Source organism: Microcaecilia unicolor, chromosome 11 (genome assembly GCF_901765095.1).
Source record: "Microcaecilia unicolor chromosome 11, aMicUni1.1, whole genome shotgun sequence".
Lineage (NCBI taxonomy): Eukaryota > Metazoa > Chordata > Amphibia > Gymnophiona > Siphonopidae > Microcaecilia > Microcaecilia unicolor.
In genome coordinates this window covers 76,995,806-77,011,359 of record NC_044041.1, presented here as the reverse complement: position 1 = coordinate 77,011,359, position 15,554 = coordinate 76,995,806, and the positions used below count along the sequence as shown (strand labels likewise).

Here is a 15,554-nt window from a genome sequence, read left to right as displayed (position 1 = left end):
CCGCCATTCTTCTTCAAGAGGGCAACAGAAACTCAGTATACCCTTAGGGCTGGATGTTGGGGGCCGAAAGGAGACTGAAGTCTGGCCATCAGAGTCAAAGGAAATTTGGGCCCTAAGCTTGGACAGCAGGTCTCGACCTAACAAAGGGATTGGACAGTCTGGCATATACAAGAATTCATGAGTGACTATGTGTGAGCCTAATTGGCATCTACGGGTTGTCAGGAAGGGCCTCCGGTTCTGCACCCCCGTGGCACCCACCACTCGGACAGTTTTTCCAGACACAGGCGCTAATCGCTCCGTCACAACAGAATGTTCAGCTCCTGTATCAATCATGAATGGAATTGAGCGGCTCCCTATAGTTAACTTGACCATAGGTTCCTGGGAGCCCAGTTTGTAGGAACCCGGTCTGTCCTATTCGTCCCATTCTGCCATCTCGGCTATCCCGATGATGTCAGATTCAGGAGGCTCATATCTTCCCTCTCGAACTCGGCCTCGGCTTCCTCGATCTCCTGGTCCCCTTCTCAGTCCCTGGCGCCTCTGGGGGCATTCATCTTTCCAGTGCCCTCTTTCCTTACAATAGGCACACTGATCCTTCTCCAATCTTGGTCTGGGATTCTCCCCCCTTGGCCGGGATTGATTGAAGGAATCTCGGGGCCTGGCTGGTGGTCCGGGATCCCACTTTGGCTTCCCATTAGCTAGAGGTCGACCTCGATTAAGAGTGGAATTAGTAATGGCTGCCGCTAAAAGGTCGGCCTTCTTCTGCATCTTCCGGTCAGCCTCTCGGCGCACCTCCTGATCTCTATTAATGAAAACCTTGGTTGCGATCTCAATTAGCTGGGTGGTATTCATCCCTGCGAATCCCTCCTGACGCTGCAACTTCTTCCGGATATCTGGCATACTCTGGGCCACCAATGCGCTATTCACCATTCTCTGGTTTTCTTGGGCTTCAGGGTCAAATGGGGTGTATGTTCTGTAGGCTTCAATTAGTCGCTCTAAGAAGGCCCCAGGGGATTCAGTTGCCCCTTGGAGAATTTCAGAGACCTTTGCCAGATTAATGGGCCTCTTTATGCCTTTCCTCATACCTTCCAGTAAGTCCCGGCAATAGCCAGACAACAGTTCATAGTGCTGCCCATCATTTGGATCCCAATCTGGAGCTGCGCGAGGAAACCGAGCTCTAACCCATCCCTCTGGGTCCTGTATCCCCCCGTGGACACGCTCTCGCGTGATGGCCTCAGCATTTTGCAAAATCTTCCGCCTCTCCTCAGTTGTGAAGAGGGTCAGGAGAAGTTGTTGACAATCAGTCCAGGTTGGGTTATGGGTGGCCATAATGCTAGTCACTAGGTCCACCACTGCCTGAGGCTTTTCAGTATAAGAGGGATAATGCGTCTTCCAATTCAGGAGATCGGTGGTTGTGAAGGGTACATACTGATAGGCCTGTGCCTGTATAACCTGACCCTGATTATTAGGATCCGGTCGAGTGGTAGTTACCTGACGAAGTGGCAGAACTCTCGAGGAGGTGGGAATGGAACCTGAGGTAGAGCTAGGAGCTACCCTCCTATCATGCTCAAAGGTAATTGCAGCGGGTCTAACCCATTCAGTAGAGGTAGGTTGAAATCCTGAGGGATGGGGAGGGGTACTCATAGACTGAGAGGTGGTCACAGGTGAGTCAGTCCATTGAAAGGGATGCCGGGCCCCTGATGAGTGGGTAGGGGTATTAGAAGGAGAGGCTGGGCTGTCGGGAGTTGAGGAGTCAGGGAGTGGAACCCAAAACGGGTCTTCAGAGGTTAACAGGAGAGGATTTGGCACAGAAGGGTAGAGGCCAGGTGAAAAGTCCAACCTAGGGTGTGGCAGGTTTGGCACAGGAGGGGAAGAACTATCCGGAGAAGCCTGTGCTGGAGAGGCTTGGGCTGGGCGGCGTGGATCTCTGGGGGTAGCACGGAACCCCAACAATGGGCCATAAGGTGGTGGCTCAAGATCTGAGGGGTCATCAGAGAGTATGGGTTTCTCAGACAGGGTAGGGGCGGAAGCCACCGATTGGGTGGTAGGCTTCCTAGGGCTCTTTCCCTCTTCTAGTTTAGATTTTCTAATCTTTCTTTGAACACGGCCTAACATGAATTTTACTGGGGATCCCATATAAGTTTTCAACCAAGAGGGAGGGTCAGTCACAAGGCTGTCCCAGGAATCTATATAAGGGAGTTGTTCAGAATATTCTGGTCCTCCTACTACTATGCTGTAGACCTTCCGGATTACTTCAATATCTAAGCTGCCACTAGGGGGCCACCCCACTCCCATAGATGGCCACTCAACTTCACACAAGGTTCTTAAAGTACTTGAGCTTAAAGTCTGTCCATAATCATTAATTAAAAAGCCTTTTTTGAAATTTCTAAGCATACAATCTAGGGGGGTAGCAATTGTTCTAGATGATGTCCCACCCATAATGCTTACAGTTACAACACACTAAGAGGGAAGGAGTTTTTGAGAATGCAGTAAGGGGTCTGCACTCTTCTAACATTCAAGCATCACACATTCCATACAGAAAATCCCACCCAACAATTTCAAATTTCTCAGATACAGATAAGCTCAAGCGTTTTCGCTTCTAGTCCCCGCGACTAGAAGGTACTAGGGCCTTCGCTGAGAATTGATCAGATTCTCCTTCCCTCTTTCTTGAGGGGCTGGTTTACAACTTCCTAGCTAGGATTACAATACAAAATACAGAATACATACCCGGCGAATGTTCTCCAGTCTCTTCGGGGGCGTGGGTTCGAATCCCACCGCTGCCACCAAGAATTGTTGCAGGAATTGAGATAGGAATTTGTGATACTTCAGGAGTCAGACAGCACACACCAGAATGAGAGAGAAATCTTCTTTATTTGCCAGCAAACAAAGCAGGACATCAGCATTAAGTCTCTTCTTCTCTTTCTTTCAGCTCTCTGTGTCTTTCTCTCAGCTCTCTGTGTCTTCTCCTTCTTCTATCTGTTCCTTCTGTCCTTCTCTTTCTTCTGAGCTCCTTCTGACATAAACTGCTTCTTCTCCCACTTAAATAGGGTCCTAAGCCCTCCTCCTAGCCTAGCCCCCTTTACTCCCAATTGGTTAAGGAATAGATTGGTCACCTTGCCTCAACCAATCATTACTTTTGAAATATCAGTTACATAGGTTTGGTATTCCTCAAACTGACCTCTAACCTGGGGCCCCTCAAGCCAAACAATATGGCACTAGAACTCTTATCTTCTCATCATGATTGATTTCTCATCTATAGCTTAAATTGCTTACTGGACTCTGGCATTCATTAAAGGGGTCAAAAGTTAATCTTATTTAATAGCATACGGCTATGGTCTGTTATTTCTTTCAGGAGGCCAGTCCTACACTTAGCTTATAATTAATCAAGGAGAAGAGAGCTAACTAGCCCTGACCTCGTTCACCTATCAGCTTATACATTGAACCAGCCAGAACTGCAGATAAGTCAAAACACATGTTTGACCTCTTCACTGCAGTCCTTGCAAATACAGCAGAGAGTAACATTAGATTTAAAAAGGTATTCTACATTTAACTACACAGAATCAGTATTTCTTATAAGACATATTCTAAATATCAAAAACTTGTAAATACTAATCTATTGCCTCTCTCTAAACAGTATTTCTTCTAAGCATTTTAAACTAATCCTAAACAAACAGCCTGCTATATACCGGCTCATAATAGAATACATGTGTTTGCTTAGCAATCCATCACTCACAAGGTTGAAAGAAATTCCTGTCTCTGACCTTTCTAACCCAGCCCGGCAAACGTAAATAACCTAAACCAGATAACATTCCTTCACTTGCTAGCAGAACTGAGAATTTAAAATAATATCTGAGCACCTTTAAACAAAATTAACCCTTCATATGATTTCTCAGAATTATTCAATTTCTTTTGCTCACTGCCTCAGTATTAGGTCTATAAAATACTGAATGAAGTGGACTGGGTAGATGTGAATTCCCACCACTATCCTTGCATTAGAGATCAGTTAAACTCTTCCTCATTCAGTGAATCGCAGCCACCCAGGTCTCAGTGGCACTGATGGTCCTGTGTGCCAAATAAAAGCCCAAATCAGTGAATCAAGTGTCTCCTGAGTCAGAAAACAATATTTAGAGTAGGAATATACTAAGTTTAGTGTGAGACCAAAGGGACAATAGCCTCACACTCCCATCTGATATAGCCTCACTTCTGCGTAGCTCTGCCAGCCCGGGGATGCCCCAGCATGCTCACCATCATGTCTGATAGGACTGCTGCACTGTGTGTCTCCAGTAGGAAAATTTACTTTAATAAATGCCTCAGCATCCTTCAGTGAGATTAAAAAAATGCCCTCTTTCCTCGTGACTCTCAATTTGGCAGGATACACCATGGCCTGAGGAACGAGAGTAAAATTGTTTTTTGCCTCTCAAAACTGTATCGTCAGTCGATCAGCCTCTGGGTTGAAGTTGGCAAACAACATAACTTTAGTGTTCTTGCAGCACTGCTTCTGATTTTTGTGCACTCTCTGCAAGGTTAATTCTCTGTGGTGGTGGTAGTTAACCGAACCCGCTCAACCACTAAGGGCCAGATGCAGTAAACTTAACCAGCCCTTAACGAGCAAGTAGTAAACCCTGGCATGCACTAAAGACTTTTTTCCGACGACAGTAGCAGCTAACGAAAATGGAATGCAGATGAGCAAATTGTGTAGAAACCCTATTGTAATGAGATGCACTAACCTTTTCCAATTGCCTTAACGCTGGAAAATCTAACGAGAGGTCTGTACCTCTCGTGGTGGCTGCGCGGGATAAAACCTGGCCCAAAGTAACAGAAAATAAAATTGGGGAACAAAAAAACGCTCCGTTAAAAAAAAAAAATTGTTCCCATCCCCCCCCCCCCCCCCCCCCCCCACCGCAGTCTTTAACCCTGCTGCTGAACCCTGAAGAAGAAGAGGCTTCCATGCTCATCACACCCCCCCCCCCCCTGCAATAATTAAAACATATTTTTTGGCAGTGCTTCACTCAGCTGAGAGACCTGGAAATCCCTGAGCCAATTACAACACCTTCAGCCAAGCTAAACGCGCTGTGATTGGCTCAGAGACTTCCTGGTCTCTCAGCTGAATGAAGTGTAATATATGGTAACATATATTAAATGTTTTTTTCCTGGGGCTCTGGGGGGGGGGGGGGGGGTGCTGTTCCAGGGGTTTGGTGGCTGGTGCTGGCTGGAAAAGGTTTAAAGTTAGTTTGGGAATTTGTTTAATGGAGTTAGCTGAAGAAAGTGTGAGATGTTTCTTGAATATGGTTTTATTTTTCAAGGAATAAACCATGATTAGGTGTGGATTGTACTATAAAATGTTTCTTGCTGTTTTGGGTACAAGTCAGGTTAAAATTGACTTTGGAATTCTCTGTGTAGTAAGTTTTGCAGTAACTTCTATGGGGGGAAGGGACAGCCTAGATTCTAAACCAAACAGATAAGAAAGAAAACCAGTCTTTAGCTGACAAGCTGATTGGTTGAGTGATGTCAGATGTTCCTCTAGGGGGGTGAGTTGCTAGGGAGACTGCTGAGCAGCAGTGTTGCCAGGTGGGCGGTTTTACCGCCCAATTGGGCGGTTTTCCGCGACCCGCCGCGGGAAATTTTTGCCCGCGGCGGGTTGCGGTTTTTTGGGCTGGTTTTTGTGCTTCGGGCGGTTTTTTCGGCCGCGGGGGGGCGGGGTTAGTGACGTTTTTGGGTGGGGTTAATGACAGTTTGGGCGGGGTTAGTGACGTGGGAGGCGGGGCCGATGACGTGGGAGGCGGGGCCGATGACGGGGAGGCGGGGCCGATGACGGGGAGGCGGGGCCGATGACGTAAGAGGCGGGGCCGATGACGGGGAGGCGGGGCCGGTGACGTGGGAGGCGGGGCCGGTGACGGCGGGGGCGGGGTTTATGACGGCGGGGGCGGGGGTGATGACGCGGGGGTGGGGGTGTCAGGGGCGGGGTTTGTGTTTGGGCGGTTTTTGGGCTGTTTTTTGGGCTCCAGTGGGCTGGAAAAAAATTTTCCACCTGGCAACCCTGCTGAGCAGAGAGAGCAGGGAAGGACTGGGAATGAAAAACGTATGGTGTGTGTCTGTGTAATGTAAGAGAAAACAGTATATTTTATGAGTTTAAAGTGAAATGTGACATTGAAAAAGGGTACTTTGATATTGAAAGTGAGCTGAGGTGAGTGTGAAGGGTGTTTCAGAGATAGAACTGGGTTCCAAGAGATAAAAAGTGAGTTACAATTTTGTGGAATGAGAGTCTGTATGCTAAGAAATTAAGTGGACACATGGCTGCCTACTCTTTTTAGAATAGGGAAAAACAGTTGAGACACAGGAGTGTGGGAGACTGTGATTTCTGTTAGTAATTATACTAAGTGAGAGAAACTATAAGGGTGTTAGGGAAAGAAATGTGCTAGAATTTAAAGGATGATTAAGGAGAAATTGAAGGTGAATCTGTTATTTGGAGAAAGAAACTCTTAGGCTGTGTCTGTGGAAAAGGTGTGTTGTTTGTGAGTGCTCTGAGTTCAGTGCAAGGTTTGTCAGGTAGCAGATTAAGCACTGCTTCTGTATGAGTGTGCTGTATTTTCAAAATAGATCTGATAGCTATAAAGGGAAATGTTATGTTTTTATGTGAAGTCTGTGAGATGGAATGTTGAATCACCATTTTAATATGGAATGTGTTACTGTGTGATGGTTCTGACTGCAGTGCTGAACCCTGCTGGATCATTTTAGAATAGGGAAACAACAGTGAGAAATGGGTTTTGCAGTGAGAAAACCTTTAACTTATTTTATTTCAGTTAGAGAGTGTGGCCACAGTATTGAGAATTGGTTAATTGACACCAGATGGAGTCAGTTTTTGGACAAGTACAGGGAGTTTAAGGTTTTGCTTCCCTGATTATTTTCTTTATAAGTGAGGTTGAGGAAGAAGAAATCTGGGGGAGTCATCCTCTGAAGGGTTCCGGCTGAGCTCCAATGCAAGAAAGACCTCACCTAAATAAATTCAACCACAGCTAAGTGACATTGGCAAAGGGTGTTGAAAGACATATCATTTTTTTTTTGGTTTACAACATTTTAAGGGAAAACTAAAGAACAGAAAAACATCAAATATAAAAAATCCATGTTTTCCTGACTTGCCTAAGTGTTCTGGGTTCAAGTGAGATCCCTGCACCAACATCCATAATACCTATAAAGACTCAAATTCTGACATCAATAGCAAGGAAAGAGTATTAAAACAAATATCTGATTTTGATAAAAAGACAATTTAAATATTTATCTGAGAAGGTTCTTTTCTGCCTTTATAAGTGATTCTGTTGAAAGAAACAGAAAAAGTAAAGGGTGTACATGTAGTTCTACATTTGAATGTTGAATATGTTATTGCAGTTCTATTAAGCCACACACTAATTGTGAATTTGAGTTTATTTGAATGACAATTTGCTTGCATTTGTATTCAATAAAGAAAAAGATATCTTGCAAATCTGAAGGTTTGGTTCTTCCATGTCAGGAACAAATCCTAAATTTAGCTTCTTTTCCTCCTTTATTCTTTGAGAGTAAAGGATGAGGTTAGTTTATTTGTTCCACTCCCTCGGCTGTGAGTGTGTGTTCCCTGGATATTCGCCACAACTACAACAACAGGTATCTGGGAGCACATCACTACAGTCCAGCCGAGAGGGGTGGTAACAGAAGCACTGCCAAAAAAGACGTTTTTATTATTGCAGGGGGGAATGACGGCCAAAATGGACGGTTTTTTTGGATGGGTGTCCATTTTAGCCGTCATTCCCCACCCCCTGCAATAATAAAAACGTCTTTTTTGGGAGTGCTTCACTCAGCTGATACCTGGAAGTCCCTGAGCCAATCACAACGCATTCAGCCGAGCTAAGCGCACTGTGATTGGCTCAGAGACTTCCTGGTCTCTCAGCTGAGTGAAGCACTGCCAAAAAAGACGTTTTTATTATTGCAGGGGGGGAATGACGGCCAAAATGGATGTTTTTTTGGATGGGCATCCTCAACTGCACTGTCCTCTGTCGAGCCGCATCGGAGAGGGGTGAGCAGCGCGGCGTCTTTGGGCGGCACAGGGAGGCTTATTTGGCATGCACAGAGCAGCCAGCATAACGCTTGGCTGCTCTGCGCATGCTCGACTGGCTGACTGTTTAACGGCGGAATAGAGAATACAAGTGAGCTACAACGAGCAGCTCATTTGCATTCCTATTCCTTGATGCATGCCCGTTCCTTACCAATTCACTAAGGGAATCGGTAAGGAAAGGGCTTTAACGAGTCTTTAGTGCATCTTGCCCTACGTTTGCTGAGAAGGGGGTGGGGATGGGGGAATCAACAAAGATTTCTTGAACTATCTGCTCTTACATCTCCATGTCCCCTTATGTTCTCCCTGTGGCATGCCAATCAAACAAATGTTGTTCTGGAGAAAACAGCCTTCTAGATCCTCAAGTTTCACCAATACTCTCTGCAGGGTGCCCCGAGTACCAACAAACGTTTTCCAGACCTCACTGAAATCATCCTCCATTTGTAACATCCGATGGTCTCCACTGTTGAGCTGCCCATTGCCTCCTACAGCCTCAACTCACCTTGGCTTGTAGAAAATTCAGTTTGTTATTTATGGTAGCATCTCCCGACTGCACCTCCTGAAGCACCATTTCTACGCTTCACCGTGAGGCACATCTGATCCCCAGGCTTCATTTCCCACGCAATCTTGCAGCTTACCAGGTTCTGCTGCAGCAGTCCCAGTCATCTTGTGCAGCCATATTGGGCCATAGTCAGGTTTACACTGCCTACCCAACCCAAAGGCTAGGTGGGCACTGACTGGCAACAGGCGAGTCATGACCCAACGAAGCCCAGACCAGAGAGTGGCTCTTAAAAGAGCCCTTGGAGGTGCTCCGACAAATCAGGGTGGAGAGTGGCTCTTAAGAGAGCCCTTTGGGGCTGGCCCAACAGTCGAGGCCAGGGAGTAGCTGGAACCAGGATAAAGCCACAAACTGGAACAGGGCAGGAATAAGATGGAAGACACAGACTGGATCAAGGCTGGAACAAGGCTGATTGACTAGGGTTACCATATGTCCGGTTTTACCTGGACATGTCCTCTTTTTGAGGACATGGCCGGGCAACCAGGCGGGTTTTGCCAGCCTGCCCGTTTGTCCGGATTTGCAGACAAACGGGCAAGCTGGCGGGTGGGCCTAGTGGTGTCCTATCCTCCCCTCCCCTTACATTACTGTACTGCCCTGATGGTCTAGTAACCTCTTCAGGGCAGGAAAAAGGCCCTTCTTTCTTGCCCGGAGCACCTGCAGACTGTTTCTTGCTGACTCCGGTCCCGGCGCCGATTCAAAATGGCTGCCAAGAGTTGAAGTGGCCTTGCGAGACCTCTGCAGAAATCTAGCAAGGTCACTCTTGGTGGCCATTTTGAATCAGCGCTGATACGGGAGGGAGCAAGACAGTCTGCAGCTGTTCTGGGCAGGAAAGAGGTCACTAGACCACCAGTACAGTAAGGTAAGGGAAGGGGAGGATAGGACACCCTTAGGGGGTGTGATGGGGGGGCGGCGTGGGGGTGTGAAAGGGGTGGGGCGGTATGTGACAGGGGCAGGGTGGGGGCATGGCGGGGACAGGGTGGGGCATGGCGGGGGCGAGGCATGTGTCCTCTTTTTGGGGGAAGCAAATATGGTAACCCTACTGATGACACAGTCTGGAACTCTCTCTAGACCAGGCTAGGCAACCTGTTGCAAAGGCACTGACAGAGTCAGGAACTTCCTTATATACCACTAGACAGGAAGTGATAACATCAGTCAGCGTCCTCTTGCAGGGCTATAAAGGAAGTGTAGAGTTTCCAGGAAGTAAAACAGACTCTTCTGGCATGGAATGCTGCTGGGGACCATGGAAAACAGGTGAGGGGTGTGATACATACATTCCATCATAACAGACTGCTGTGAACCCATTCTAGTTTTTGCTGCTGTTGCAACTGTTTTGAGTGCCCACTTTCCCTCTAACTTACTCATCATTAAGAACTGGTGTGCACCGCAACTGCTGGTTGCAGAATCGAGTACCAGAACCCCCAAAAGAGCTATTAATAATTGAATGGGGCCCAGGAGCTATATGAAACACATCTGCAGTTCAAGCAGCTATCAGGGGACTCTAGTTTTTATATTTCAGTAGCAACTGATCCCAGCATGTTAAGAAAACAAAGTTTTACTAAGCACACAGGCAGGTCGTGGAGGCACAGAAGTGCTATGATGGTAGGGGGAAAAAGAAAGAGAGAAAGCTATAGGTAAGTGGTTGAAGGCAAGTCATGAGTTAAGAAAGCTAATTCTTTGTTTTTTTAGTCCTTCTAGTTCTTTAATTTAGTACCATCAAAGGTGCCAGACTGGTTTCATTAATTATTATTATTATTAACATTTGTATAGCGCTACCAGATGCAGGTTATTGATCTGGAGACTAGTAGACAGTGGCACTATGAGAATGATTCATCCATGCTGATTCAGCCACTTTGTAGGAAGATTTCCACTAGGATAATTCAGACCCCAGGGGCATATTCTATTTTGGTTTCTCTGCATGGCAGCCAAAGGTGTTAGGAATTTGTGCTGGGTGGGGGGGAGCAAACTGCTGCCCACAGGACAAGGGCTAGAGCACACCAATTCATTCCATGTACCTCCCAATGACTCTCAATCAGGACTTTTGGTCCTCACAACTTAGGGGGGGATGCACTAAAGTCGTCGTTAGAGCCGTTCCATACCGAATTCCATAGCGAATTGGTAGGGAACGGCTATGCATGAAGGAAAGGGAATGCAAATGAGCTGCTCTTTGCAGCTCACTTGCATTCTCTAATCCTTCATAAAACCGTCGGATAATCGGCCGGTAGAGCATGCGCAGAGCAGCCAAGCGTTATGCTGGCTGCTCTGCGCATGCCAAGAACGTTTAAAAGAAAAACACGTCCTTTATGGACGGCCTTGCCCCCCCCCCCCCCCACCGCCCAAAGGTCGCCGCTCCCCACTCCCCCCTGCATTGAAATCAGAACTTTACGCAGCCCTGGCCCCCCTCCCTTCCTTCCTTCCTTGAAATGACTGCTTCACCGCCATCCTCCACCCCACCATGGCCCCCCCCCTGCCGCCCCCCTGAGGTCGTCGCCGCCGCTCTCCCTCTTCATCCCGCCCCCCTCCATCTGCCACCGGGCCCTCACAGCGCCTCTCACCTCCGTGTGAAGGCGCTGCACCGGCAACAACAGCTGATCGCCTCTCCGGACTTCCCTCCTTTCCTCCCTGGCCCGCCCTCGTCTGAGGAAAGGAGGGAAGTCCGGAGAGACGATCAGCTGTTGATGCCGGTGCAGCGCCTTCACGCGGAGGTGAGAGGCGCTGTGAGGGCCCGGTGGCAGATGGAGGGTGGAGGGGGGAGCAGCAGCGGTGACGACCTCAAGGGAGGGTGGCGGGGGCAGGGCCAAGGGGGGGCGGAGAATGGCGGGGAAGCTGTCATTTCAAGGAAGGAAGGAAGGGGGAGCCGGGGCTGTGTAAAGTTCTGATTTCAATGCGGGGGGGGGGGGGGGGGGGGAGCGGTGGCGGCGACCTCGGGCGGGGCGGGGGGGGGGGGGAAGGACGTCCATAAAGGACGCTCCTGACGAGCACTTGGTCGTTTTTGCCCCCTCCCGATTTTTTTTTTTACATTTTATAAGTTTTCCAAGCCCGCAAAGGCCCAACGAGAGGTACAGGCCTCTTGTTAGATTTCCCAGCATTAGGGCAAGCGGAAAAGCTTAGTGCATCTCATTTCAATAGGGTTTCTACACAATTTGCTCATCTGCATTCCGTTTGCGTTAGCTGCTACCGTCAGAAAAAAGTATTTAGTGCATGCTAGGGTTTACTACTTGCTCGTTAATGGCTCGTTATTGGCTCGTAAAGTTTAGTGCATCTGGCCCTTAGTTTCCTCTAATGAAAGGGCTGTGATTCTCAATTTTGGGGCACTCAGTACCTGGTACCCTCCTCATTCCACAGGTTGCTGTAACTTCAGAGACACTTTTCTGAATGTACTACCAAGCTTACCAGATAGTCACAAGTTGGGTAAAATGCATTTGTTCCACACACATGAAACCTGGTGTTGTTTATCTTATGAAGCTGGAGGATGTAATTTCGGCATTCTGCCTAAGGAGGAAGAAAAACACATAACAAGAAAAGGCTCACTCCTCTTTTGCTTCCAATCTGGGAATAATGCCATAAGCACTTTCTCAGGATTTCAGCCACTTACCCCCTCATTCCATAACAAGCTGCCTAAAGTTAGATGCTAATTACACATGAAAGTTAAAGAATTCTGGCACTTACTCACGAGACAGTTACATGCATATGTGCTAGTTGGGCACTAAGTGGTAGTCTATAACCTTAGCATGCAACCCACTCAACATGTAGATATAGGAGTCAGTCCAGAGGGTGGCTACTAAAATGGTCAGTGGTCATTGTCATACAGCGTATGGGGACAGACTTAAAAATTTAAAAACTTTGGAAGGAAGGTGGAAGAGCAGAGACAGGTATTTAAATGTCTCTATCATATGTGGCATAAATGCAGGAGACAAGTCTCTTTTAATTGAAAGGAAGCAGAGCCGCCAAGAGACTGAGCCGGGCCCAGGGCAAGGCCACCGCCGGGCCCCCCCGCCAGGATCATCGCCACTGCCGTGCCTCCCCCCCCCCAGGATCGTTGCTGCTGCCGGCCCCCCCCCCCCCCGGATCGTCGCTGCAGCCATGCTTCCCTCCCTCAGGATCGTCACCAACAGTGGACCCCCCCCTAGGATTGTCGCCACTGGGCCCCACCAGGATCTGCCACCCCACCCTCCCTGATCACTGCTGCCACCTGCCCTGGGTACCTTGGCTGCCGGAGATCGCAAGGCCCCACCAGCAGAAGAGTTCTCCAGCGCTGCTCTTCTTCCTTCTGCTGCGTGGCCTTCCCCTGCAGCTGCTTTTTCTCTTAGGTTGCACATGAGCGGCCTGAGGGGAAAAGCAATGCGGCAGACTGTGAAGAAGAGCAGCCTGCTGTGTCTGTTCCTCCAGGTCCTCCCCAGCCTCCAAGGGGGGCCTGGTGCCAGAGTTTTCTCTCTCCTGCTCCTGTCAGGACACGATCTCCTGGGTCCCGTCAGGAACAGGAGAGAGAGAGAGAGACCCCCCCGGCACCGGGGATTTTGCCCCCCCCTCTCGGCGGCCCTGAAAGGAAGCTCTGGAACGAGGGGGCATAGGATGAAGGTGAAAGGGGATAGATTCAGAAATAACCTGAGGAAATACTTCTTTGTGGAAATGGTGGTGAATTCATGGAATGGCCTCCTGTTGGAAGTAGAGACAAAACAGTATCTGAATTTGAGAGCGTGTAGGGTTACCATATTTTGTCCTCTGAAAAAGAGGACACATGTCACGCCCCCTGCCCCGCCCATGCCCGCCCACACCACGCCCCCCTGCCCCACCCACACCACGTCCCTTTCAAATCCTCATTTCGCCCTGTCACATATTCCCAGTGGCGTACCTGGGGTATTTGACACCATTTTCTATTTATAAACATGTATTAACACTGCTACAATAGTACTTTAACTTAGAGCAGAAAAAATAAAAAATCTTTTATTTACCTTTGCTGTCACTGGTTTCTGCTTTCCTCATCTTCTCTTCACTCTCCTCCTTCCATCCACCATCTGCCCCTTCCATCCAATGTCTGCCTTCTCTCTCTCCCTCCCTGCCCCTGCAATCCAGTGTCTGACTTCTCTCTTTCTGCCCCTCCATCCAGCATCTGCCCTCTTTCCCTTCCATCCAGTGTCTGCCCCTTCCAACCACTATCTGCCGCCTCTTTTCCTTCCATCCAGTGTCTGCTCTGTCTCTGCCCATTCCATCCACCGTATGCCCCTGTCTGTCCTCCCCCCCCCTTCCAACCATTGTATGCCTTCTCTCTTGCTTCCATCCTGGATCTGCCCTCTTTGTCTCTGCTCTTCCATCCTCTGCCATTTCTCTGTCTTCCATCCAGGGTCTGCCCCTTCTTTCTCTGCCCAATCCATCCACTATCTGCCCTGTCTCTCTCTCATCCATCCATGATCTGCCATCCCACCCTCTCCCTTTCCTCCAGGATCTGTCCTCTCTCTGTTTCTGCCCCCTTCCATCTGCCCTTCCGATCCCTTCCAACCAGAATGTGCCCTTTCTCTCTCTGCCCCTTCCATCTACCATGGGCCCTTTCTCTCCCATCCATCCATCCAGGGTCTGATCTCCCTCTTGCTCCCTTCCATCCAGGATATGTCCTCTCTTTCCCCCCTTCTATCCACCATCTGTCCTTTCTCTCCCTTCCATCCAGAGTCTGCCCGCCTCCCTCTCTCCCCCTCTCTCTGCTCCATCTTCCATCCACCGTCTGCTCCAGCACCTGCACCACGAAGACGAAGTCGTTGCCCTCGAAGAAGCCCTGGCTGCTCCGCTTGTCATCGACGTGAGCTGCTGCTCTGGTGCCGGCCACCACCAGGAAGCGCTGATCGGCTCCAGACATCGCTAGGTGCCAGCAGGAACCCAGTGCTATGCATAGACTGTGCATTGCCTGTCCACCACCCTCTCCGCTAGGATCGGGGATTGATTTGCTGCCCTGCCTCGTTCGAGCTTCGAGGAGATGACGTGTGTCCCATAGCAACGCTTCCGACTGCAGTGCTGGTAACGGACGCGACAGCTATACACTGTTGGAGCCAGGGAGGGCGCAAGAACAGGGGAAGGATACCGACCCGTTTTTCATGGTAAGTGAAGGGTGGAGTCGGCGGACCTCTCGGCAACGGCCGCGTTACAGGATCGCGGTAGGGTTACCATTCGTCCCGACGAAACCCGGACAAATCAGGGAAATGCGGAAATCCGCCCGGACTCCCCACGGCGCCCTCAAAAAGAGGACATGTCCGGGGAAATCCGGACGAATGGTAACCCTAAGAGCGTGGGACAAATACATAGGATCTCCATGATAAACAGAGTAGATGGCATGAATGGGCAGTCTCTCTCTTTCCCCACTTACCCTGAGGGTGGGAGCCGGCAGGCCCTGAGCATGCGCAGATGCTCAAAGTCCTGGACCAGTCCCTGCTAGCAGTCACTTTTGTGTCAGCATCAGAGTCACTTAGAATGTAAACCGCACTGAACCCTGAAAAGGGGATATTAGCGGTATACAACAATTGATTTGATTTGAGCGTCCAGGCTTACCGGTAAAGAGAAATGCAGGTCACTTTGTGGGGTAGGTGGGGGAAAGAGAGAGACGTGGCTGTAACTGCGGGGGGAGGAGAGAGAAAAGAGAAGTGTCAGTCACCACGTGAGGGAGGTAGGAGAGGGAGAGATGCCGGTCACTGCTGGAAGAGGATGGAGAGGTAAGTGGGAGAGAAATGTCGTCATCATGAGGGAGGAGTACTTGAACATAAACCCTCAGCTTATATTTGAGTTAACATTCTTCCTCTTTTTTGGGGGGAAAAATGTTATCTTGGCTTATATTTGGATGGGTTTACATTTAAATACATGATATATGTCTGCAAATGAAGAAGGCAATTTTGACGCTGGCAAGGAAGTTTGCAGACCCAGAGTTACAGTCTATAAGCT

At 48.9% G+C, this 15,554-nt stretch overlaps 1 protein-coding gene across 1 annotated transcript in view; it reads right to left on the bottom strand.

Annotated features, from left to right (window-relative positions):
• The window catches only part of LOC115480737 (semaphorin-4E-like), a 141,417-nt gene that overhangs the window by 66,280 nt on the left and 59,583 nt on the right, over positions 1-15,554 (bottom strand). Inside the window, exon 5 of the mRNA XM_030219608.1 lies at positions 12,027-12,125. Coding sequence (XP_030075468.1) covers positions 12,027-12,125 — 99 coding nt within the window. The remainder of the gene's footprint in view (positions 1-12,026; positions 12,126-15,554) is intronic.